Source organism: Panulirus ornatus, chromosome 11 (assembly GCF_036320965.1).
Source record: "Panulirus ornatus isolate Po-2019 chromosome 11, ASM3632096v1, whole genome shotgun sequence".
NCBI classification, from domain to species: Eukaryota; Metazoa; Arthropoda; class Malacostraca; order Decapoda; family Palinuridae; genus Panulirus; species Panulirus ornatus.
Genome location: NC_092234.1, coordinates 35,788,906 through 35,814,707, shown reverse-complemented (window position 1 = coordinate 35,814,707; position 25,802 = coordinate 35,788,906). Strand labels below are relative to the sequence as shown.

The following is a 25,802-nucleotide window of genomic DNA, read 5'->3' as shown; positions in this document are numbered from 1 at the left end:
GTGCAAGGAATAGAGTGAATTGGACCGATGTGGTATACTGGGGTCAATGTGCTGTCAATGGATTGAACCAGGGCATGTGAAGCATCTGGGGTAAACCATGGAAAGTTGTGTGGGGCCTGGATGTGGAAAGGGAGCTGTGGTTTCGGTGCATTATTACTTGACAGCTAGAGACTGAGTGTGAACGAATGGGGCCTTTGTTGTCTTTTCCTAGCGCTACCTCACACACATGAGGGGGAGGGGGTTGTTATTCCATGTGTGGCGAGGTGGCGATGGGAATAAATAAAGGCAGACAGTATGAATTATGTACATGTGTATATATGTATATGTCTGTGTGTGTGTATATATGTGTACATTGAGATGTATAGGTATGTATATTTGTGTGTGTGGACGTGTATGTGGGTGGGTTGGGCCATTCTTTCGTCTGTTTCCTTGCGCTACCTTGCTAACGCGGGAGACAGCGACAAAGCAAAATATATAATTTTTTTTTTTTCTTTTTTTTTTTTTTTTTATACTTTGTCGCAGTCTCCCGCGTTTGCGAGGTAGCGCAAGGAAACAGACGAAAGAAATGGCCCAACCCCCCCCATACACATGTACATACACACGTCCACACACACAAATATACATACCTACACAGCTTTCCATGGTTTACCCCAGACGCTTCACATGCCTTGATTCAATCCACTGACAGCACGTCAACCCCTGTATACCACATCGCTCCAATTCACTCTATTCCTTGCCCTCCTTTCACCCTCCTGCATGTTCAGGCCCCGATCACACAAAATCTTTTTCACTCCATCTTTCCACCTCCAATTTGGTCTCCCTCTTCTCCTCGTTCCCTCCACCTCCGACACATATATCCTCTTGGTCAATCTCTCCTCACTCATTCTCTCCATGTGCCCAAACCATTTTAAAACACCCTCTTCTGCTCTCTCAACCACGCTCTTTTTATTTCCACACATCTCTCTTACCCTTACGTTACTTACTCGATCAAACCACCTCACACCACACATTGTCCTCAAACATCTCATTTCCAGCACATCCATCCTCCTGCGCACAACTCTATCCATAGCCCACGCCTCGCAACCATACAACATTGTTGGAACTACTATTCCTTCAAACATACCCATTTTTGCTTTCCGGGATAATGTTCTCGACTTCCACACATTTTTCAAGGCTCCCAAAATTTTCGCCCCCTCCCCCACCCTATGATCCACTTCCGCTTCCATGGTTCCATCCGCTGACAGATCCACTCCAAGATATCTAAAACACTTCACTTCCTCCAGTTTTTCACCATTCAAACTCACCTCCCAATTGACTTGACCCTCAACCCTACTGTACCTAATAACCTTGCTCTTATTCACATTTACTCTTAACTTTCTTCTTCCACACACTTTACCAAACTCCGTCACCAGCTTCTGCAGTTTCTCACATGAATCCGCCACCAGCGCTGTATCATCAGCGAACAACAACTGACTCACTTCCCAAGCTCTCTCATCCCCAACAGACTTCATACTTGCCCCTCTTTCCAAGACTCTTGCATTTACCTCCCTAACAACCCCATCCATAAACAAATTAAACAACCATGGAGACATCACACACCCCTGCCGCAAACCTACATTCACTGAGAACCAATCACTTTCCTCTCTTCCTACACGTACACATGCCTTACATCCTCGATAAAAACTTTTCACTGCTTCTAACAACTTGCCTCCCACACCATATATTCTTAATACCTTCCACAGAGCATCTCTATCAACTCTATCATATGCCTTCTCCAGATCCATAAATGCTACATACAAATCCATTTCCTTTTCTAAGTATTTCTCACATACATTCTTCAAAGCAAACACCTGATCCACACATCCTCTACCACTTCTGAAACCACACTGCTCTTCCCCAATCTGATGCTCTGTACATGCCTTCACCCTCTCAATCAATACCCTCCCATATAATTTACCAGGAATACTCAACAAACTTATACCTCTGTAATTTGAGCACTCACTCTTATCCCCTTTGCCTTTGTACAATGGCACTATGCACGCATTCCGCCAATCCTCAGGCACCTCACCATGAGTCATACATACATTAAATAACCTTACCAACCAGTCAACAATACAGTCACCCCCTTTTTTAATAAATTCCACAGCAATACCATCCAAACCTGCTGCCTTGCCGGCTTTCATCTTCCGCAAAGCTTTTACTACCTCTTCTCTGTTTACCAAATCATTTTCCCTAACCCTCTCACTTTGCACACCACCTCGACCCAAACACCCTATATCTGCCACTCTGTCATCAGACACATTCAACAAACCTTCAAAATACTCATTCCATCTCCTTCTCACATCACCACTACTTGTTATCACCTCCCCATTTGCGCCCTTCACTGAAGTTCCCATTTGCTCCCTTGTCTTACGCACCCTATTTACCTCCTTCCAGAACATCTTTTTTATTCTCCCTAAAATTTACTGATAGTCTCTCACCCCAACTCTCATTTGCCCTTTTTTTCACCTCTTGCACCTTTCTCTTGACCTCCTGTCTCTTTCTTTTATACTTCTCCCACTCAATTGCATTTTTTCCCTGCAAAAATCGTCCAAATGCCTCTCTCTTCTCTTTCACTAATACTCTTACTTCTTCATCCCACCACTCACTACCCTTTCTAAACAGCCCACCTCCCACTCTTCTCATGCCACAAGCATCTTTTGCGCAATCCATCACTGATTCCCTAAATACATCCCATACCACACATTGGTGAGTTTCACTAACAAGGCAGTTTGTCTACGCTGCATACGAATCATTAACTTCCATTCTACTACTAACAATTTTGTATAGTGATTCACTAGAACACTGTTTTGTAATGTACGGTTCATAATAAAACAGTGAGAAGTTAAAATCTCTAGATATCCCAAGCTTACCATCTAGGCATACATAAATTTCTCAATATCTAAGAAAAAAAATTCTATACATTCAAACATAAAGACATTATCTCAAACACACAAATAAGCTTCTATATTACTCCCAGTCTTCTAAACTTCTTCTTACCAACTTATCTGAAATTTAGAGTTTCTATAATTCTCTCAACATTTCCCAACCATTTTTGTATTACATCTTAACACATATATAACTTACGTGATCAGCAACAAGATTACAGAGGGATGAAAGCATAACTTTAATGATGCAGCCAGACCAAAGAAGTTGCAGCTGTGACTTGACTAATGCCAAAGACTCATTCAGGTGTTGGTCAAGGGGCCGTGAGAACCACCCAAGTACAGGGTGCCACTGTGTCAAGCTACTCTGCTTTGTCGTTACATATTCTGCACACTTCTCCAGCAAACGCTTTACCACAAACTGATAAAAGAAAGATTTTATTTATATAAAAACATATCTTCATTGGAATCAAAAGTTTACAAGAGGCTAATCATACATTTGGTGATGTTACCCTCATCAGAACCTAAATCTGAACAGCAATCAAGAACACTGTAAATAGTGAACCTGTTAAGAAAACAGACAAACAAAAGCTAGTAACACAATGAAAGGGCAAAATGCTAGAAACACCAAATGTGGCAAGAGGGCAAAGAAGTGGAATGGTAAGAAGATGAAAGAGGGAAGCAAAGAAAGAGTAGATGAAGAATTTGGAAAGCAAAAAGAAAAGTTTTAGGAAGATGAGAAACTGAACAGGAGGTGGTTGTATAAAAGGAAAAACACTAATGTGAAAAGTAAGGGAGGGGAGCAACTGAATCAAAAGGAGGTAGTGAAAGGAAGATGGAAAAAGTATTCAGAAGAACTGATGAATGTGAGAGAAAGTATGGCAGTAACTGTTACATGCAAAGGTATGGAGAACAAAAGGAAGAAAATACATATGCAAGGGCCTATAGCAAAGAATGATAATGAAGATAAAGAGGCACTTGAACTGGAATATGCCTGAAATGCTAAAGTATGGAGGAGAAAGTCTGATAGAGTGGATGCATCTGATATCTAATATAGCATGGTAACAGAAGGTTGTGCCAGGGGAATGGATGAAAGCTATTATTTATTGTTCCTTTATTCAAAGGAAAAGATGCTACAAATGCATGTAGCAATTATGGGGGAGTAAGTCTGTTAAGTATGCCATGAAAAGTGTATGCAAAGATGTTGACTAACTGAGCGATAAAGTGACTGAATGCATGATAACTGAGGGGTTTCAGGAAAGATAGGGGATGTATGGATCAGATTTTTGTGGTGACATTAACCATGGAAATGTATTAGTGAAAGATAAGATATTGTATGCACCTTTTATGGATCTGGAGAAAGCAAATGACAAAGTCGAGTGGAATCTTTATGGGATGTGTTAAGGATATATGGGATGGGGGCAACTGTTGAATGGTGTTAAAGCCTTCTATAGAGAAACAAATGTATTTGTAAGACTGGATGGAGAGCTGAGTGAAAGTTTCGGTATACACGTCACTGTGAGGCAGGTATATGTGATGTCAATGTGGCTTTTAAATATATATAAATAGGGAAGAAAGAATACTTCCCATGTATTTCCTGCATTTTGTAAAAGGGAACTAAATGGGGAGGGAACAGGGGGCTGAACATCCTTCCTTCCAGTTTTTAACTTTTCTAAAAGAATGAACAGACAAGGAGACCAAGTGAGGATTTTCCCTCTTATGCTTAGTCCTCTGTTCTAAGATAACACTGCCTCACCAATGCAGAGAATGACGAATATGAATAAAAAAAATATCTATTCATTACACTTAACCGCTGCCTCCCACGTTAGCGAGGTAGCGCAAGGAAACAGACAAGGAATGGCCAAACCCACCCATACAGATATATACATATATACACATGTACATATCCATACTTGCTGCCTTCATCCATTCCCGTCGCCACCCCACCACACATGAAAATAGCATCCCCCAGCGAGGCAGTGCCAGGAACAGACAAAAAATGCCACATTCATACACACTCAGTCTCTAGCTGTCATGAGTAATGCACTGAAACCACAGCTCCCTTTTCACATCCTGGCCCCACAAAACTTTCCATTGTTTACCCAAGATGCTTCACATGCCCATGTTCAATCCACTGGCAACATGTCGACCCCAGTATACCACATCATTCCAATTCACTCTATTCCTTGCACGCCTTTCACCCTCCTTTATGTTCAGACCCCAATCCCTCAAGATCTTTTTCACTCCATCCTTCCCCCTCCAATTTGGTCTCCCGCTTCTCCTTTTTCCCCCTACCTACACATATGTTCTCTATGTCAATCTTTCCTCACTCATTCTCTCCATGTGACCAAACCATTTCAACACCCTCTACTGCTCTCTCAACCACACTCTTTCTATAACTTACTTGATCAAATGACCTCACACCACATATTGTCCTCAAACATTTCATTTCCAACACATCCACCCTCCTTCGCACAACCATATCTATAGCCCATGCCTCGTAACCATTAAACATTGTTGAAACCACTATTCCTTCAAACATACCTATTTTTGCTCCCTGAGATAACATTCTCACCTTCCACACATTCTTCAATGCTCCCAGAACCTTTGCCCCTCCCCATCCTGTGACTCACTTCCACTTCCATGATTCCATCCGTTGCTAAATCCACTTCCAGATATCTAAAACACTTCACGTCTTTCTCCATTCAAACTTACCTCCCAATTAACTTATCCCTTAACCATACTGAACCTAATAACCTTGCTCTTATTCACATTTACTCTCAACTTTCTTCTTTCACACACTACCAAATTCAGTCACCAACTTCAGCAATTTCTCACTCAAATCAGCCACCAGCTGAGGTAAGTTTGAATGGAGAAAAACTGGAGGAAGTAAAGTGTTTTAGATATCTGGGAGTGGATCTGGCAGCGGATGGAACCATGGAAGCGGAAGTGGATCATAGGGTGGGGGAGGGGGCGAAAATCCTGGGAGCCTTGAAGAATGTGTGGAAGTCGAGAACATTATCTCGGAAAGCAAAAATGGGTATGTTTGAAGGAATAGTGGTTCCAACAATGCTGTATGGTTGCGAGGCGTGGGCTATCGATAGAGTTGTGCGCAGGAGGATGGATGTGCTGGAAATGAGATGTTTGAGGACAATGTGTGGTGTGAGGTGGTTTGATCGAGTAAGTAACGTAAGGGTAAGAGAGATGTGTGGAAATAAAAAAAGCATGGTTGAGAGAGCAGAAGAGGGTGTTTTGAAATGGTTTGGGCACATGGAGAGAATGAGTGAGGAAAGATTGACCAAGAGGATATATGTGTCGGAGGTGGAGGGAACGAGGAGAAGTGGGAGACCAAATTGGAGGTGGAAAGATGGAGTGAAAAAGATTTTGTGTGATCGGGGCCTGAACATGCAGGAGGGTGAAAGGAGGGCAAGGAATAGAGTGAATTGGATCGATGTGGTATACCGGGGTTGACGTGCTGTCAGTGGATTGAATCAGGGCATGTGAAGCGTCTGGGGTAAACCATGGAAAGCTGTGTAGGTATGTATATTTGCGTGGGTGGACATATGTATATACATGTGTATATGGGTAGGTTGGGCCATTTCTTTCGTCTGTTTCCTTGCGCTACCTCGCAAACGCGGGAGACAGTGGAAAAAAAAAAAATGTAAGAAATAATTTACAAAACTGAAACTTCTAGCTTGAAATGAAATGAAAAATGAATGTCACATAATGCTCCCTTTGTTCACATTCCAATGAAAGAATAAGCTTCAATGTCTAAGCTACATTCTTTTCCAATATCACTATTTTCTTGTCAGAGCACCATGTATGAAAACTATCACTCCTGTAACACAACTATAAACATTTACTTCCCCTTTAAAAGTTCTGGGGAAGTCTGTCTCGATACACTGCGGGTCACTCTACCACCTGGTGAGGTTTGTGTTGCAATGGTTCTTAATTCTTAATTCACAAAAGTAGTAGCATCACTGGTGGGCGGAAGAACATTCTTGTAACCAAAGCGAGGATCACAGTCCGTGCATAATAATAATAAACATATATAATTTCTGCCATGCTATTAAATGGCAATATCTTTATTGCAATGTAAGGGGATGTGACTCCATTATGAGGACCACATCAGACACCTATCTTGCAGATAAATATTAGTTTGTGGTAAATCAGTCAATTTGTTATTGATTATTTTCTAAGTCATGGTTAACTTGACTCATTCTACATTGGTCATTATAGACACTAAGCCACATTCAGATACTTTGATTTAGATTGATATCAAAATAAGACTGCACAACAATCATAGACAAATAATGTGGTACTGATACAATCAATAACTTCCAAGGACTACCTAGACCTAACCTTCAAATAAAAACATCATAAACTTACATTAAACTTGGGAAATGCCAGCTTTGGGAGGGCATCATTTCTTTCTTCATATGCAAGATGCACAAGGTTTGCCAGAAGACACAAAGCATACGATCCTTCAAGTGTGTTAAAGATAATACGCAGATTTTGTTCTGTTTGGACAAATTCCACCACTCTCTCAAATAACTCATTGATGTGGAACATTTGTAATGCCTGGAGAAGAGAAATGAGAGACAATAAGATATATTTCTGAATTCTTGTATAATTTCTATAATTCTACTTCTTGAAGAAAAAAAATAAAATCTCTAATATATGCATAGCCCTTGTAAGCATGAAGAGTACTTTCATGTCGCAAGTTAAAACAAAAGTTTACACTAAAATATCAGGTGGATCTCTGATACTTCATCCCTTCAGCCATAAAAAATGGTACAATACCAGCAAATGGTCATCCAGAGGGACTCATGAACCAAGCAACAACCCATCCAGCCTTATCATATAGCACAGAGAGGTAGTGCCTAGAAACTAGTCTACACCATCATTCACTAACCACTGGGATTTGTGCCTGAGGCCTATTAGTTACAAATCAAAAAATACTTTTTTTCATAATGAAAGAAAAGGAGAAATAGATGGATGCTCACAGAACTCTGCCTATGGTAGAGAAATGATCTTTCATCCTTCAAAGCCTAAAATAAATGCATGAAGACACAAGCATCTCAGAACATACCCACATGTAGAAATGGATAAAGGTCACAAGTGGTGAAAATTGTGGAGGATTACATTGCCTTACAAAAGGACCTTGACAAACTCCAAATTTTATCTAAAACATGGTTGCTGTAGTGAGGATGGGTCACAGTGAAAGATAGCCTTGATATGATTATCATCTAGCAGGAAACAAGCTGCAGAAATTTGTAGATAAAAACGACTTGAGAGTTGACAATATCCTTAATCTGTTGATAAGAGTCCCATCTTATCATTAAATGGTAAATGGGGAGTGCCTGGAGTAAACGAGACTGGAAATTATCTTGTGCATGTCAGTACTGAGAGGAATTCATTCCACCTTTTTTCAGCACAAGATGATCTACAGGTATAAATGGATGAAAAATTATGGAAAAGACCAAAAATAAAGTAGGTAGTAGGTGATAAGCAGCCAATGACCAGGGAGGTATATTACTAGTACTAACCAACTGGCAGTGCCAGTATTGTAATCAATAAGGTAGGAGGTGCTGCTACTGTTAAAAGTAAAGGGAAGCTTGAAATTGGGAAAAGTTATCAAGTTTCAGTACCTCGAGGAGATACTAAAGCATTATTAGAGTAACCAAGTCTCAACCCGCCTTCTTGTGGTGACCTTGTTAGGGGTGGAACTAAAGGGGGGAGGCACTGCCCAACTACATCAGGGAGGCACAAAAGGCTAAGAAGCATAACTGGAGTCTTCCAGTATGCCGAGGATTAAAAGAGACAAGTGATTGAGGGTGATGGCGCTGAATGTGAATGGGATGACTGATGAGAGTAAAAGGATGAGGCTTGTGGAGAGATTTAAGAGCTTAAGCATGGATGTGCTAGAGATTGGGGAAACCCATATCCCTGGGCAGGCTGTGTGGAATGAAAATAGAAATGATGGATGGCAACAAGTGAAAATTATTGGGAAGAGGAAAAGAAGGATGCATAATTCTGATATTATCAAGAGTGTAGGAGGGTGTTACAGAAGCAATGGATCAAGAACAGTGTGGGTAAAAGGAAAGACTGGGATTGTGAAATATTCATGGGTAAGTGTATATACCTCGCAAACGCGGGAGACAGCGACAAAGTATAAAAAAAAAAAAAAAAAAAAGTGTATATGTGCCTGTGAATATGAAGATTGTACGAGATAAGGATGAAATGAAGCTTTTCTGGAGAAATTTGAATGCCTGTATAAATGATTTTCAGAATGAGGGAAATGTGATCATATTATGTGATATGAAAGCAATAGTGGGATGTGATGAAATTGGTGAGATTGTTTGTAAGTGGGGAGTGCCTGGAGTATGTAAAAATGGAAGTTTATCTTATGGATATTTGTGCTGAGAGAGGTTTATTTCTTGTAAGCCCCTTTTTTTTTGTGCAAGATACTCCACAGATATACTTGGAGGGGGAATAATAGAAGAGAAAAGCAAAAGGCTTCGACTGACTATCTGGCAGTGGATGAAAGATTAAAAAAGGCCATACTAGATGCAAGAGTCGTGAGAGGATTCTTTGGAGACTGACCATTTTGCTGATCTTGTGAGGATGAGGATCAGGGAGAAGTGGAGGTATGGTGTAAGGAAGAATGGAGAGGTAAAAGTGCTAAACAGCAAGAGGATGAATCAGAGAAAATGTAGGGAGTAGTATGAAAGGAAGGTAACTGAAAGCTTAAAAGGAAGTGCAGTAATTTTTTGTACGGATGCAGTCATGAGTGAACGAGGTATTTCAAATGTTTAGAGAAATACTATTAAAGGTTGCAGAATTAGTAGTTGGATACAAGATAGTGAGATATAGGAATAAAAAGGGCAATGCATGGTGGAAAGAAGTTATTAGAAACACTGTGGAAGAGAAGAAAAAGGCATATGGTAAATTGCTCAATAGGAATGCACCAGTGGAAGTTCAACAAAGGAGGAGGGAAGAATATAAATATGTAAGCAGAATGTTAAGCTGATAGAGGAAAGCAAAGAGAGAGTAGGTGAAGATTTTGGAAGAAAGTTAAGTGAAAAGTTACAGGATAATAAAAACTATACTGGAAGGTGGTGAAAAAGGAAAGAGGTAGATGTAAGAGTGGAAATGTTAATGTGAGAAGTAAGGAAAGGGAGCTACTGAATCAAAAGAAGTAAATGAAAGGAAGATGGAGAGAGTACCATGAAGAACTGATGAATGTGGGAGAAGGGGAGGCAGCAGTTGTTACATGCATGGGCATGGAGGATGGAGTGAAGAGGATACAATTGCAAACAACTATAGTAAAAAGGGTGGCAAGAAGGGCAATAATGAGGCTGGAGGTTGGAAAGACATTTGGAGTGGATGCGAGTAAGACTGCAACGCTTAAGTACGGAAGAAAAAGTGCTATAGAGTGGACGCATCTTCCATTTAATTTAGCATGGAAAAAGAAGGCTGTGCCTCAGGATTAGGTGAAAGCTGTTATTGTTCTTCATTCAAAGGAAAAGGTGCTAAGGATGTTTGCAACAATTACAGGGGAATATGTCATTTAAGTATTTTCTTTTTCTTTTTTTTTTTTTTTGTCGCTGTCTCCCGCATTTGCGAGGTAGCGCAAGGAAACAGACGAAAGAAATGGCCCAACCCACCCATATACACATGTATATACATACGTCCACACACGCAAATATACATACCTACACAGCTTTCCATGGTTTACCCCAGACGCTTCACATGCCCTGATTCAATCCACTGACAGCACGTCAACCCCGGTATACCACATCGATCCAATTCACTTTATTCCTTGCCCTCCTTTCACCCTCCTGCATGTTCAGGCCCCGATCACACAAAATCTTTTTCACGCCATCTTTCCACCTCCAATTTGGTCTCCCACTTCTCCTCGTTCCCTCCACCTCCGACACATATATCCTCTTGGTCAATCTTTCCTCACTCATTCTCTCCATATGCCCAAACCATTTCAAAACACCCTCTTCTGCTCTCTCAACCATGCTCTTTTTATTTCCACACATCTCTCTTACCCTTACGTTACTTACTCGATCAAACCACCTCACACCACACATTGTCCTCAAACATCTCATTTCCAGCACATCCATCCTCCTGCACACAACTCTATCCATAGCCCATGCATCGCAAACATACAACATTGTTGGAACCACTATTCCTTCAAACATACCCATTTTTGCTTTCCGAGATAATGTTCTCGACTTCCACACATTCTTCAAGGCTCCCAGAATTTTCGCCCCCTCCCCCACCCTATGATCCACTTCCGCTTCCATGGTTCCATCCGCTGCCAAATCCACTCCCAGATATCTAAAACACTTTACTTCCTCCAGTTTTTCTCCATTCAAACTTACCTCCCAATTGACTTGACCCTCAACCCTACTGTACCTAATAACCTTGCTCTTATTCACATTTACTCTTAACTTTCTTCTTTCACACACTTTACCAAACTCAGTCACCAGCTTCTGCAGTTTCTCACATGAATCAGCCACCAGCGCTGTATCATCAGCGAACAACAACTGACTCACTTCCCAAGCTCTCTCTCAGTTAAGTATAATAAGCATTTATCTATTTTACTTATACTTTATCACTATCTCCCGAGTTAGCGAGGTCGCGCAAGGAAACAGACGAAAGAACGGCCCAACCCACCCACATATACATATATATACATACCCAGACACATAAATCTAAACACATATACATAATTCATACTGTCTGCCCTTATTAATTTCCATTGCCACCACGCCACACATGAAGTGACAACCCCCTCCCCCCGCATGTGCGCGAGGTAGCGCTAGGAAAAGACAAGATAGGCCACATTTATTCACACTCAGTCTACAGCTGTCATGTATAATGCACAGAAATCACAGCTCCCTTTCCACATCCAGGCCCCACAAAACTTTCCATGGTCTACCCCAGACGCTTCACAAGCCCTGGTTCAATCCACTGAGAACACGTCGACCCCTGTATACCACATCGATCCAATTCACTATTCCTTGCATGCCTTTCACCCTCCTGCATGTTCAGGTCCCGATCACACAAAATCTTTTTCACCCCATCTTTCCACCTCCAATTTGGTCTCCCACTTCTCCTCGTTCCCTCCACCTCTGACACATATATCCTCTTTGTCAATCTTTCCTCACTCATTCTCTCCATGTGACTAAACCATTTCAAAACACCCTTTTCTCCTCTCTCTACCACACTCTTTTTATTTCTACACATCTCTCTTACCCTTACATTACTTACTCGATCAAACCACCTCACACCACATATTGTCCTCAAACATCTCACTTCCAGCACATCCACCCTCCTGCACACAACTCTATCCATAGCCCACATCTCGCAACCATACAACATTGTTGGAACCACTATTCCTTCAAACATACCCATTTTTGCTTTACAAGATTATATTCTCAACTTCCACACATTTTTCAACGCTCCAAAAACTTTCATCCCCTTCCCCACCCTATGATTCACTTCCGCTTCCATGGTTCCATCCGCTGCCAAATCCACTCCCAGATATCGAAAACACTTCACTTCCTCCAGTTTTTCTCCATTCAAACTTACCTCCCAGTTAACTTGTCCCTCAACCCTAATGTACCTAATAATCTTGCTCTTATTCACATTTACTCTCAGCTTTCTTCTTTCACACATTTTACCAAACTCAGCCAACAGCTTCTGCAGTTTCTCACTCGAATCAGCCACCAGTGCTGTATCATCGGCGAACAACAACTGACTCACTTCCCAAGCTCTCTCATCCACAACAGACTGCATACTTGCCCCTCTTTCCAAACTCTTGCATTCACCTCCCTAACAACCCCATCCATAAACAAATTAAACAACCATGGAGACATCACACACCCCTGCCGCAAACCTACATTCACTGAGAACCAATCACTTTCCTCTCTTCCTAAACATACACATGCCTTACATCCTCGATAAAAACTTTTCACTGCTTCTAGTAACTTGCCTCCTACACCATATATTCTTAATACCTTCCACAGAGCATCTCTATCAACTCTATCATATGCCTTCTCCAGATCCATAAATGCTACATACAAATCCATTTGCTTTTCTAAGTATTTCTCACATACATTCTTCAAAGCAAACACTTGATCCACATATCCTCTACCACTTCTGAACCCACACTGCTCTTCACCAATCTGATGCTCTGTACATGCCTTCACCCTCTCAATCAATACCCTCCCATATAATTTCCAAGAAGTACTCAACAAACTTATACCTCTGTAATTTGAGCACTCACTTTTATCCCCTTTGCCTTTGTACAAAGGCACTACACATGCATTCCATCAATCCTCTGGCACCTCACCATGAGTCATACATACATTAAATAACCTTACCAACCCGTCCACAATACAATCACCCCCTTTTTTAATAAATTCCACTGCAATACCATCCAAACCCGCTGCCTTGCCGGCTGTCATCTACCGCAAAGTTTTTACTACCTCTTCTCTGTTTACCAAATCATTCTCCCCAACCCTCTCACTTTGCACACCACCGCAACCAAAACACCCTATATCTGCCACTATCATCAAACACATTCAACAAACCTTCAAAATACTCAATCTATCTCCTTCTCACATCACTACTACTTGTTATCACCTCCCCATTTGCCCCCTTCACCGATGTTCCCATTTCTTCCCTTGCCTTACGCTTTATTTACCTCCTTCCAAAACATCTTTTTATTCTCCCTAAAATTCAATGATACTCTCTCACCCCAATTCTCATTTGCCCTCTTTTTCACCTCTTGCACCTTTCTCTTGACCTAAAGCCTCATTCTTTTATACATCTCCCAGTCATTTATTCACTTCCCTGCACAAAACGTCCAAATGCCTCTCTCTTCTCTTCCACTAATAATCTTACTTCTTCATCCCATCACTCACTACCTTTTCTAATCTGCCCATCTCCCACACTTCTCATGCCACAAGTATCTTTTGCGCAAGTCATCACTCCTTCCCTAAATACATCCCATTCCTCCCCCACTCCCCTTACATCGTTTGTTCTCACCTTTTTCCATTCTGTACTCAGTCTCTCCTGGTACTTCCTCATACAAGTCTCCTTCCCAAGCTCACTTACTCTCACCACTCTCTTCACCCCAACATTCTCTCTTCTTTTCTGAAAACCTCAACAAATCTTCACCTTTGCCTCCACAAGGTAATGATCAGACATCCCTCCAGTTGCACCTCTCAGAACATTAACTTCCAAAAGTCTCTCTTGATAAGAGTGATGGAAGTAACAATGCAGGAGAAGTGAACAGCAAGGGAATCTTAGGAAAAGTAGGGGCTGTGGGGATCAGATCTTTGAAGTAAACTTGACTAGAAAAGTACTGAAAAAAGTGTAAAGAGTTACAGGCAGCATTTGTGGATCTTAAGAAATCCTATGACAAAGTCGCGGGGAAATTCTTATGGAATGTGTTAAGGATATATGGCAGAGGGTGGTCAACTGTTAGATGGAGTGAAAGCCTTCTACAGAGGAGCAAATGCATGTGTAAGAATGAATGGAGAGGTGAGTGAAAGTTTTGGGATACATGTAGGTATGAGACAGGGCTGTGTGATGTCACTGTGTCTTTTAATCTTTTTAATGCTTGTGGCATGAGAAGCGTGGGAGGTGGGCAGATTAGAAAGGGTAGTGAGTGGTGGGATGAAGAAGTAAGATTATTAGTGAAAGAGAAGAGAGAGGCATTTGGATGATTTTGCAGGGAAATAATGCAAATGACTGGAAAATGTATAAAAAAAAAAAAAAAAGAGACAGGAGGGCAAGAGAAAGGGGCAAGAAGTGAAAAAGAGGGCAAATGAGACTTGGGGTGAGAGAGTATTATTGAATTTTAGGGAGAATAAAAAGATGTTTTGGAAGGAGGTATATAAAGTGCATAAAAAAAGGGAACAAATGGGAACTTCAGTGAAGCAGGCTAATGGGAGGTGATAACAAGTAGCAGTGATGTGAGAAGGAAATGGAGTGAGTATTTTGCAGGTTTGTTGAATGTGTTTGATGACAGAGTGGCAGATATAGGGTGTTTTGGTCGAGGTGGTGTGCAAAGTGAGAGGGTTAGGGAAAATGATTTAGTAAACAGAGAAGAGGTAGTAAAAGCTTTGCGGAAGATGAAAGCCGGCAAGACAGCGGGAAATTTGTTTATGGATGGGGTTGTTAAGGAGGTGAATGCAAGAATTTTGGAAAGAGGGACAAGTATGCAGTCTGTTGTGGATGAGAGAACTTGGGAAGTGAGTCCGTTGTTCTTCGCTGATGATACAGTGCTGGTGGCTGATCCGGGTGAGAAACTGCAGAAACTGGTGACTGAGTTTGGCAAAGTGTGTGAAAGAAGAATGCTGAGAGTAAATGTGAATAAGAGCAAGGTTATTAGGTACAGTAGGGTTGAGGGACAAGTCAATTGGGAGGTAAGTTTGAAAGGAGAAAAACTGGAGGAAGTGAAGTATTTCAGATATCTGGGAGTGGATTTGGCAGCGGATGGAACCATGGAAGCGGAAGTGAGTCATAGGGTGGGGGAGGGGGCGAAAGTTCTGGGAACGTTGAAGAATGTGTGGAAGTCAAGATCATTATCTCAGAAAGCAGGACTGGGTATGTTAACAGGAATAGTGGTTCCAACAATGTTATATGGTTGCAAGGCGTGGGCTATGAACAGAGTTGTGCGGAGGAGGGTGGATGTGCTGGAAATGAGATGTTTGAGGACAATATGTGGTGTGAGGTGGTTTGATTGAGCAAGTAATAATAGGGTAAGAGAGATGTGTGGTAATAAAGAGTGTGGTTGAGAGAGCAGAAGAGGGTGTTTTGAAATGGTTTGGTCACATGGAGAGAATGAGTGAGGAAAGATTGACCAAGAGGATATATGTGTCAGAGGTGGAGAGAACAAGGAGAAGTGGGAGACCAAACTGGAGGTGGAAAGATGGAGTGAAAAAGATTCTGAGTGATCGGGGCCTGAACATGCAGGAGGGTGAAAGGCGTGCAAGGAATAGAGTGAATTGGAACAATGTGGTATACCAGGGTCAACGTGCTGTCAGTCGATTGAACCAGGGCATGTGAAGCGTCTGGGGTAAACCATGGAAAGTTTTGTGGGGCCTGGATGTAGAAAGGGAGCAGTTGTTTTGGTGCATTATTACATGACAGCTAGAGAGTGAGTGTGAACAAATGTGGCCTTTGCTGTCTTTTCCTAGCTTTACCTCGCACACATGAAGGGGGAGGGGGTTGTTATTTCATGTGCGGCGAGGTGGCGATGGGAATGAATAAAGGCAGACAGTATGAATTACGTACATGTGTATATATGTATATGTCTGCGTGTGTATATAAATGTATACGTTGAGATGTATAGGTATGTATAATTGCGTGTGTGGACATGTATGTATATACATGTGTATGTGGGTGTGTTGGGCCATTGTTTCGTCTGTTTCCTTGCACTACCTCGCTAATGCGGGAGACAGCAGCAAAGGAAAATGAATAAATAAATATGACTCATGGTGAGGTGCCTGAGGATTGGCGGAATGCTTGCATAGTACCATTGTACAAAGGCAAAGGGGATAAAAAAGAGTGCTCAAATTACAGAGGTATAAGTTTGTTGAGTATTCCTGGAAAATCATATGGGAGGGTATTGATTCAGAGGGTGAAGGCATGTACAGAGGATCAGATTGGGGAAGAGCAGTGTGGTTCCAGAAGTGGTAGAGGATGTGTGGATCAGGTGTTTGCTTTAAAGAATGAATGTGAGAAATATTTAGAAAAGCAAATGGATTTGTCTGTAGCATTTATCGATCAGGAGAAGGCATATGATAGAGTTGATAGAGATGCTCTGTGGAAGGTATTAAGAATATATAGTGTGGGAGGCAAGTTGTTAGAAGCAGTGAAAAGTTTTTATTTAGAATCTAAGGCATGTGTGCGTATAGGAAGAGAGGAAAGTGATTGGTTCTCAGTGAATGTAGGTTTGTGACAGGGGTGTGTGATGTTTCCATGGTTGTTTAATTTGTTTATGGGTGGGGTTGTTAGGGAGGTGAATGCAAGAGTTTTGGAAAGGGGGGAAAGTATGAAGTCTGTTGTGGATGAGAGAGCTTGGGAAGTGAGTCAGCTGTTGTTTGCTGATGATACAGTGCTGGTTGTTGATTCATGTGAGAAACTGCAGAAGATGGTGACTGATTTTGGTAAAGTGTGTGAAAGAAGAAAGCCGAGAGTAAATGTGAATAAGAGCAAGGTTATTAGGTACAGTAGGGTTGAGGGACAAGTCAATTGTGAGGTAAGTTTGAATGGAGAAAAACTGGAGGAAGTGAAGTGTATTAGATGTCTGGGAGTGGATTTGGCAGTGGATGGAACCATGGAAGCAGAAGTGAATCATAGGGTGGGGGAGGGGGTGAAAGTTCTGGGAGCGTTGAAGAATGTGTGGAAGCCCAGAACATTATCTCGGAAAGCAAAAATCGGTATGTTTGAAGGAATAGTGGTTCCAACAATGTTATATGGTTGCAAGGCATGGGCTATGGATACAGTTGTGCACAGGAGGGTGGATGTGCTGGAAATGGGATGTTTGAGGACGATATGTGGTGTGAGGTGGTTTGATCGAGTAAGTAATAATAGGGTAAGAGAGATGTGTGGTAATAAAAAGAGTGTGGTTGAGAGAGCAGAAGAGGGTGTTTTGAAATGGTTTGGTCACATGGAGAGAATGAGTGAGGAAAGATTAACCAAGCGGATATATGTGTCAGAGGTGGAAAGAACGAGGAGAAGTGGGAGACCAAATTGGAGGTGGAAAGATGGAGTGAAAAAGATTTTGAGTGATCGGGACCTGAACATACAGGAGGGTGAAACGCGTGCAAGGAATGGAGTGAATTGGAACGATGTGGTATACTGGGGCTGACGTGCTGTCAATGGATTGAACAAGGGCATGTGAAGCGTCTGGGGTAAACCATGGAAAGTTCTGTGGGGCCTGGATGTAGAAAGGGAGCTGTGGTTTCGGTGCATTATACATGACAGTTAAGAGAATGAGTGTGAACTAATGTGGCCTTTGTTGTCTTTTCGCAGCGCTACCTCGCGCACATGCGGGGGGAGGGGGTTGGTATTCCAGTATGTGGCAGGGTGGCGACGGGAATGAATAAGGGCAGATAGTATGAATTATGTACATGTGTATATATGTATATGTCTGTGTGTGTATATATATGTATACGTTGAGATGTATAGGTATGTATATGTGTGTGTGTGGACGTGTATGTATATACATGTGTACATGGGTGGGTTGGGCCATTCTTTCATCTGTTTCCTTGTGCTAACTCAATAACGTGGGAGACAGCGACAAAGTATAATAAACAAATAAATATATATGTATATGTGCGTGTGTGGACGTGTATGTACATACACGTATATGTGGGTGGGTTGGGCCATTCTTTCGTCTGTTTCCTTGCGCTACCTCGCTAACATGGGAGACAGTGACAAAGTATAATAAAAAAAATATATATATATATATATTTTTTTTTTGCTTTGTCGCTGTCTCCCGCGTTTGCGAGGTAGCGCAAGGAAACAGACGAAAGAAATGGCCCAACCCACCCCCATACACATGTATATACATACGTCCACACATGCAAAATATACATACCTACACAGCTTTCCATGGTTTACCCCAGACGCTTCACATGCCCTGATTCAATCCACTGACAGCACGTCAACCCCGGTATACCACATCGCTCCAATTCACTCTATTCCTTGCCCTCCTTTCACCCTCCTGCATGTTCAGGCCCCGATCACACAAAATCTTTTTCACTCCAACTTTCCACCTCCAATTTGGTCTCCCTCTTCTCCTCGTTCCCTCCACCTCCGACACATATATCCTCTTGGTTAATCTTTCCTCACTCATTCTCTCCATGTGCCCAAACCACTTCAAAACACCCTCTTCTGCTCTCTCAACCACGCTCTTTTTATTTCTACACATCTCTCTTACCCTTACGTTACTTACTCGATCAAACCACCTCACACCACACATTGTCCTCAAACATCTCATTTCCAGCACATCCATCCTCCTGCGCACAACTCTATCCATAGCCCACGCCTCGCAACCATACAACATTGTTGGAACCACTATTCCTTCAAACATACCCATTTTTGCTTTCCGAGATAATGTTCTCGACTTCCACACATTCTTCAAGGCTCCCAGAATTTTTGCCCCCTCCCCCACCCTATGATCCACTTCCGCTTCCATGGTTCCATCCACTGCCAGATCCACTCCCAGATATCTAAAACACTTCACTTCCTCCAGTTTTTCTCCATTCAAACTCACCTCCCAATTGACTTGACCCTCAACCCTACTGTACCTAATAACCTTGTTCTTATTCACATTTACTCTTAACTTTCTTCTTTCACACACTTTACCAAACTCAGTCACCAGCTTCTGCAGTTTCACACATGAATCAGCCACCAGCGCTGTATCATCAGCGAACAACAACTGACTCACTTCCCAAGCTCTCTCATCCCCAACAGACTTCATACTTGCCCCTCTTTCCAAAACTCTTACATTCACCTCCCTAACAACCCCATCCATTAACAAATTAAACAAACATGGAGACATCACACACCCCTGCCGCAAACCTACATTCACTGAGAACCAATCACTTTCCTCTCTTCCTACACGTACACATGCCTTACATCCTCGATAAAAACTTTTCACTGCTTCTAATAACTTGCCTCCCACACCATATATTCTTAATACCTTCCACAGAGCATCTCTATCAACTCTATCACATGCCTTCTCCAGATACATAAATGCTACATACAAATCCATTTGCTTTACTAAGTATTTCTCACATACATTCTTCAAAGCAAACACCTGATCCACACATCCTCTACCACTTCTGAAACCACACTGCTCTTCCCCAATCTGATGCTCTGTACATGCCTTCACCCTCTCAATCAATACCCTCCCATATAATTTACCAGGAATACTCAACAAACTTATACCTCTGTAATTTGAGCACTCACTCTTATCCCCTTTGCCTTTGTACAATGGCAAATAATAAAGGACAGAGGTGTAAGCATTGAAGTGAAGAGTTGATTAAATGGACAGCATAGTGCTCCCAACCCTGATTTATGCAGCCAAAACATGAACATGGAATGAGTCACAGAGGTCAAGAATCCAGGTTGTGGAAATGAGGTATTTGAGAAAAGCATGTGGTGTAACTAGACGGAATGAAGAAAGGAAGAGGTGGATGAGAGATGTGGTATGGCGGGGAATGCAGAGGGTATGAACTATGAAGAGGTAGAATGGTTTGGGCATGAAGAGAGAATGCAAGACAGGGAGTTTACAAGAACAGAGTATGATAATACAAGTAAAGGGGTTGGTGGGAGTGGAAGACCACCTATGACATGGGCAAATAGGGTGGAGGAATACTGGAGGGAGAAAAATAGAAGAATGCATAGAATGGTGTATGCAAGGCAGGCATGCAAGGAGAGGGATAAGTGGAAACTCTTTTCCCATGGCCACCCCTTGATGGCAGTTCCCAGAGGGAACGGGTGTCAGAGATATAGACAGATGGATAGACAGATAACCGCCTGGGTATTGGGAAGGTTAGTAACAGCTGTGCAGCGAGTTCCACTTCTTTGAACCAGGTAAGTGTCTTTTCTTTCTGCCTCACCAAAACATGGAAAACTGGCAATTTGCCTACAAACATATAATCTCTACATATAATATCTCCATGTCATACATAACACTTGATAACACTGAACTCACACAGCTCATTTTTTTGTAGCTCTGGATCTTCCTGTGTAGAGCAATCTGCACTAACCCTGCCTTCTGGCAAAATGGTAGGAGCAGTAGACAGAAGATTGGAACATTCAGGCAGGAGCATTAGGTAGAAACATTAAGTAGTAGTAGTAGGTAGGAGCATTAGGTAGTAGTCAGGAGGAACACTGGGGATAAGCCTCTACAAACAATGCACTAAAGTTGTCCTTTGCCAGTAGCCAGTTAAGGGTAAGGCACTACAGGCTACAAAGCAGTACTGGAGTTCTCTAAGTTATGGAGGCTCTATTGCAGTGGCCACCCCCCTTGAGGGGGTTTCAGTTGGAAGAGGGATCAGAGATATAGATAGATAGAAGAGCAAAAGACTTTGATTGACAATGTGGCAGTGGATGAAAGATTGAGAAAGGCTGTGCTAGATGCTAGAGCTGTGAGAGGACCCTTTCGAGGCTCTACCCACTTAGCAGTTCTTGAGGAGATTAGGATTTAAAGAAGTGGAGGTATGGTGTAAGAAAGAATGGAGAGCGAAAGTGTAGGCAAGTGAGATGATGAATTTGAAAGAATACAAGGAGGAATACAAAAGTAGTGTCATATCTCCCTAAGGGCATGGGTACCACGGCCAGGTTGTCAAGAGTGATGGGGTGGCTTCCCATGCTGGCCTCCCTTCTCACGTACCACCATTAAAATCACTGGGTCACTTAGTTCTTCTTGTATCTCATGTTATTCTTATTCGCTTTCCTCAATAACTCATACATATCTGTTCCTCCTCATTACTTAAGTCATATAACATTCTACATAATTTCCACAGGGTCAAGTGTAGGCAAAACCTGCAGGTTGACAACAGTGCAATTATAAAGGTTGTTGTAGGGAACTGAGGAGAGAAGAATCTCCTCCCAAACATTTCTGGCTATGGGAGTAATCTGTATAGACTTCAAATGGTAGCAGAAGCCATTTGGATGTTTAAACAAAAGTGGGAAATAAAGTAATTACGTGATGGCGGATGTAGTCCTATAAATTTTTCTTAGTTAATTGTGGGAGCTGATTGAGGGTTAAGGAGCATATGGAATGAGATGTTTTTCCTGGCTGTTAGGGAAAAGAAGGGTATCTTTAAAGGTATAGTAGTCTGGAGAGTGTAATGATGTCAGCCTTGGGAATTTGAACATGTACTAGAAATGAAATACCAGAAGACAATATGTTGTGCCAGGTATGTTGGTTATGCAAAGAAAGAAAGGATAAAAGAAATACACAGTGGTAAGCACTATCTAACTGAGACCTAGAGTGTGCTTAATGGATTAGATAGGATGAGCAATGAAAGACCAATGTACAAGGTATTCCATGACAAAAGTGAAAAGAGGATAGGGGAGTAACTACCGATGATGAGATCCTCCCAAAAGGGAGGGTTAGTGCATAAGGGAAGACCAAGGAAATGGAAGGATGGTGTGATGGAGGCTTTGAAGTATTGGGAACTGAATATCCAGGAGGGAGAGAAGTGTGCATGGCACAGGGGGAATTGTACACATTTGGTATATGGGTAGGCAATTTACTGTCAATGGTCTCAGCCAGGATATAAGAAGCAGTCATGGTAAATTATAGAATGGTCTGTGGGGCTTGGCTGAGGATGGAAGGCCCTGGTTTCAATAAATCATACTTGACAGCCAGAGTGGATGTGTGCAAGTGCTAATGAGGCAACTGTTCATTTGTTACTGACATTACCTCATTAAGGCAGAGGAAGCAATTATGTGTAAGAAAAAACAGCATATATAAGACAATGGCTTATCAATAACAGAAAAAGCACAATATACTCAAAAACTTATAAAACATTACAATCTAAGTAAATGGTTAACTATCACTTCTTTAAAGGTAGGGTGATTATTAGATTTCATGTAGAATTTTCAGTTAGAAAAATATACAACCTACCCAGAGGAAGTATCAAGTTTCTGCTTTACTGTCTTTATCAGTTGAAGTATTGGCTAGTGTTTTTTACCGACTGAAAGTATTCACCTCCGAAGCTAAGGAAACAAGGTGATGGATGAGCGCTGGAACACTCAAGATGTGGATGGTGATGAGGGAGAGAAGTTTATCTGAGTACTGAGCAGCAACTAGAGGACGCAGAGCCAATGTGACTATGGTTGTGATGGCAGGACCTCGCAAGGCAGCCTTCCCTCGGCATAAACCTCGCACAAGCACATGCTGTTAAAAAATGAAAAGATTATAAATTCCTTTCTAACCATACGATTCACTATATGTCATATGCTGATCATTCTATTTTCAATGATGGGATAGAAAATGAACCAAGAAGGTCACAAACTATACTGAAAAAGTCTACTAAGTTTATTCTATTTATTTACATTCTATTATATTTTGTCGCTGTCTCCCACGTTAGCGAGGTAGTGCAAGGAAACAGACGAAAGAATGGCCCAACCCACCCACACACATGTATATACATACATGTCCACACACGCAAATATACATACGTATACATTTCAATGTATACATATATATATATATATATATATATATATATATATACATACATAGACATATACATATATACACATGGACACAATTCATACTTACTGCCTTTATTCATTCCCGTCGCCACCCCTTAACACATGAAATGACAACCCCCTCCTCCCGCATGCGTGCGAGGTAGAGCTAAGAAAAGACAACAAAGGCCACATTCATTCACACTCAGTCTCTAGCTGTCATGTATAATGAACTGAAACCACAGCTCCCTTTCCATCTAGGCCCACAAAACTTTCCATGGTTTACCCCAGACATTTCACATGCCCTGGTTCAATCCATTGACAGCACGTTGACCCCGGTATACCACATGGTTCCAATTCACTCTATTCCTTGCACGCCTTTCACCCTCCTGCATGTTCAGGCCCCGATCACTCAAAATTTTTTTCACTCCTTTCCACCTCCAATTTGGTCTCCCACTTCTCCTCGTTCCCTCCATCTCTGACACATATATCCTCTTTGTCAATCTTTCCTTACTCATTCTCTCCATGTGACTAAACCATTTCAAAACACCCTGTTTTGCTCTCTCAACCACACTCTTTTTATATGATACAATATTCACTTACCTGATGATTTCTGTTTGACATTTAGGTGCTGTATATACCTAACTCACCTAATTCAATCAGAAATGGAGTAATGATAAGAAATATACATAGTTTTAACAGTATACTATAACAAATTCCTCATGTGTCATAGAAGGCGACTAAACGGGACGGAAGTGGGGGGCTAGAAATCCTCCCCTCCTTGTATTTTAACTTTCTAAAAGGGGAAACAGAAGAAGGAGTCATGCGGGGAGTGCTCATCCTCCTCGAAGGCTCAAATTGGGGTGTCTAAATGTGTGTGGATGTAACCAAGATGAGAAAAAAAGGAGCATTAGGTTGCATGTTTGGGGAAAGGAACCTCAATGTTTTGGCTCTGAGTGAAACGAAGCTAAAGGGTAAAGGGGAAGACTGGTTTGGGAATGTTTTAGGAGTAAAGTCAGGGGTTGGCGAGAGGACAAGAGCAAAGGAAGGAGTAGCACTACTCCTGAAACAGGAGTGGTGGGAGTATGTGATATAGTGTAAAAAGTAAACTCTAGATTGATAAGGGTAAAACTGAAAGTGGATGGAGAGAGACGGGTGATTACTGGTGCATATGCACCTGGGCATGAGAAGAAAGATCATGAGAGGCAAATGTTTTGGGAGCTGCTGAGTGAGTGTGTTAGTTGATTTGATGCACAAGACCAGGTTATAGTGATTGGCAATTTGAATACAAAGGTGATTAATGTGGCAGTTGAGGGAATAACTGGTGTAAATGGGGTGTTCAGTGTTGTAAATGGAAATGGTGAAGAGCTTGTAGATCTGTGTGCTGAAAAAGGGATAGTGATTGGGAATACCTGGTTTAAAAAGAGAGATATACATAAGTATACGTATGTAAGTAGGAGATGGCCAGAAAGCGTTATTGGATTACGTGTTAATTAATAGGCGCATGAAAGAGAGACTTTTGGATGTTAATGGGCTGAGAGGTGCAACTGGAAGGATGTCTGATCATTAACTTCTGGAGGCGAAGGTGAAGATTTGTTAAAGTTTTCAGAAAAGAAGACAGAATACTGGAGCGAAAAGAGTGGTGAGAGTAAGTGAGCTTGGGAAGGAGACTTGTGTGAGGAAGTACCAGGAGAGACAGATTGCACAATGGCAAAAGGTGAGAGCAAATGACTTGATGGGGAGTGGGGGAAGACTGGGATGTATTTAGGGAAGCAGTGATGGCTTGCGCAAAAGATGCTTGTGGCATGAGAAGCATGGATGGTGGGCAGATTAGAAAGGGTAGTGAGTGGCAGGATGAAGAAGTAAGATCATTAGTGAAAGAGAAGAGAGAGGCATTTGGACGATTTTTGCAGGCAAATAATGCAAATGAGTGGGAGATGTATAAAAGAAAGAGGCAGGAGGTCCAAGAGAAAGGTGCAAGAGGTGAAAAAGAGGACAAATAAGAGTTGGGGGGGGAGAGAGTATCATTAAATCTTAGGGAGAATAAAAAGATGTTTTGGAAGGAGGTAAAGTGCATAAGATAAGAGAACAAATGGGAACATCAGTGAAGGGGGGCTAATGGGGAGGTATGACAAGTAGTGATGATGTGAGGAGGAGATGGAGTGAGTATTTTGAAGGTTTCTTGAATGTGTTTGATGATAGAGTGGCAGATATAGGGTGTTTTGGTCAAGATGGTGAGTAAAGTGAGAGGGTTAGGGAGAATGATTTAGTAAACAGAGAAGAGGTAGTAAAAGCTTTGCGGAAGATGAAAGCCAGCAAGGCAGCGTGTTTGGATGGTAATGCAGTGGAATTTATTAAAAAAGGGGTGACTGTGTAGTTGACTGGTTGGTAAGGATATTCAATGTAAGTATGACTAATGGTGAGAAGCCTGAGGATTGGCGGAATGCATGCATAGTACCAGTGTACAAAAGTAAAGGGGATAAAGGTGAGTGCTTAAATTACTAAGGTATATGTTTGTTGAGTATTCATGGGAAATTATATGGGAGGGTATTGATTGAGAGGGTGAAAGCATGTACAGAGCATCAGATTGGGGAAGAGCAATGTGGTTTCAGAAGTGGTAGAGGA

General features: G+C 41.8%; 1 protein-coding gene across 1 annotated transcript in view; it reads right to left on the bottom strand.

Moving 5' to 3' along the window:
• Window positions 1–25,802, bottom strand: part of LOC139751401 (ubiquitin-protein ligase E3B) — a 260,968-nt gene that overhangs the window by 166,657 nt on the left and 68,509 nt on the right. The window contains exons 6-8 of the mRNA XM_071666787.1: window positions 22,693–22,881; window positions 7,314–7,505; window positions 3,127–3,345 (exon numbers count right to left, since the gene is read on the bottom strand). Of these exons, the coding sequence (XP_071522888.1) occupies window positions 3,127–3,345; window positions 7,314–7,505; window positions 22,693–22,881 (600 nt within the window). The remainder of the gene's footprint in view (window positions 1–3,126; window positions 3,346–7,313; window positions 7,506–22,692; window positions 22,882–25,802) is intronic.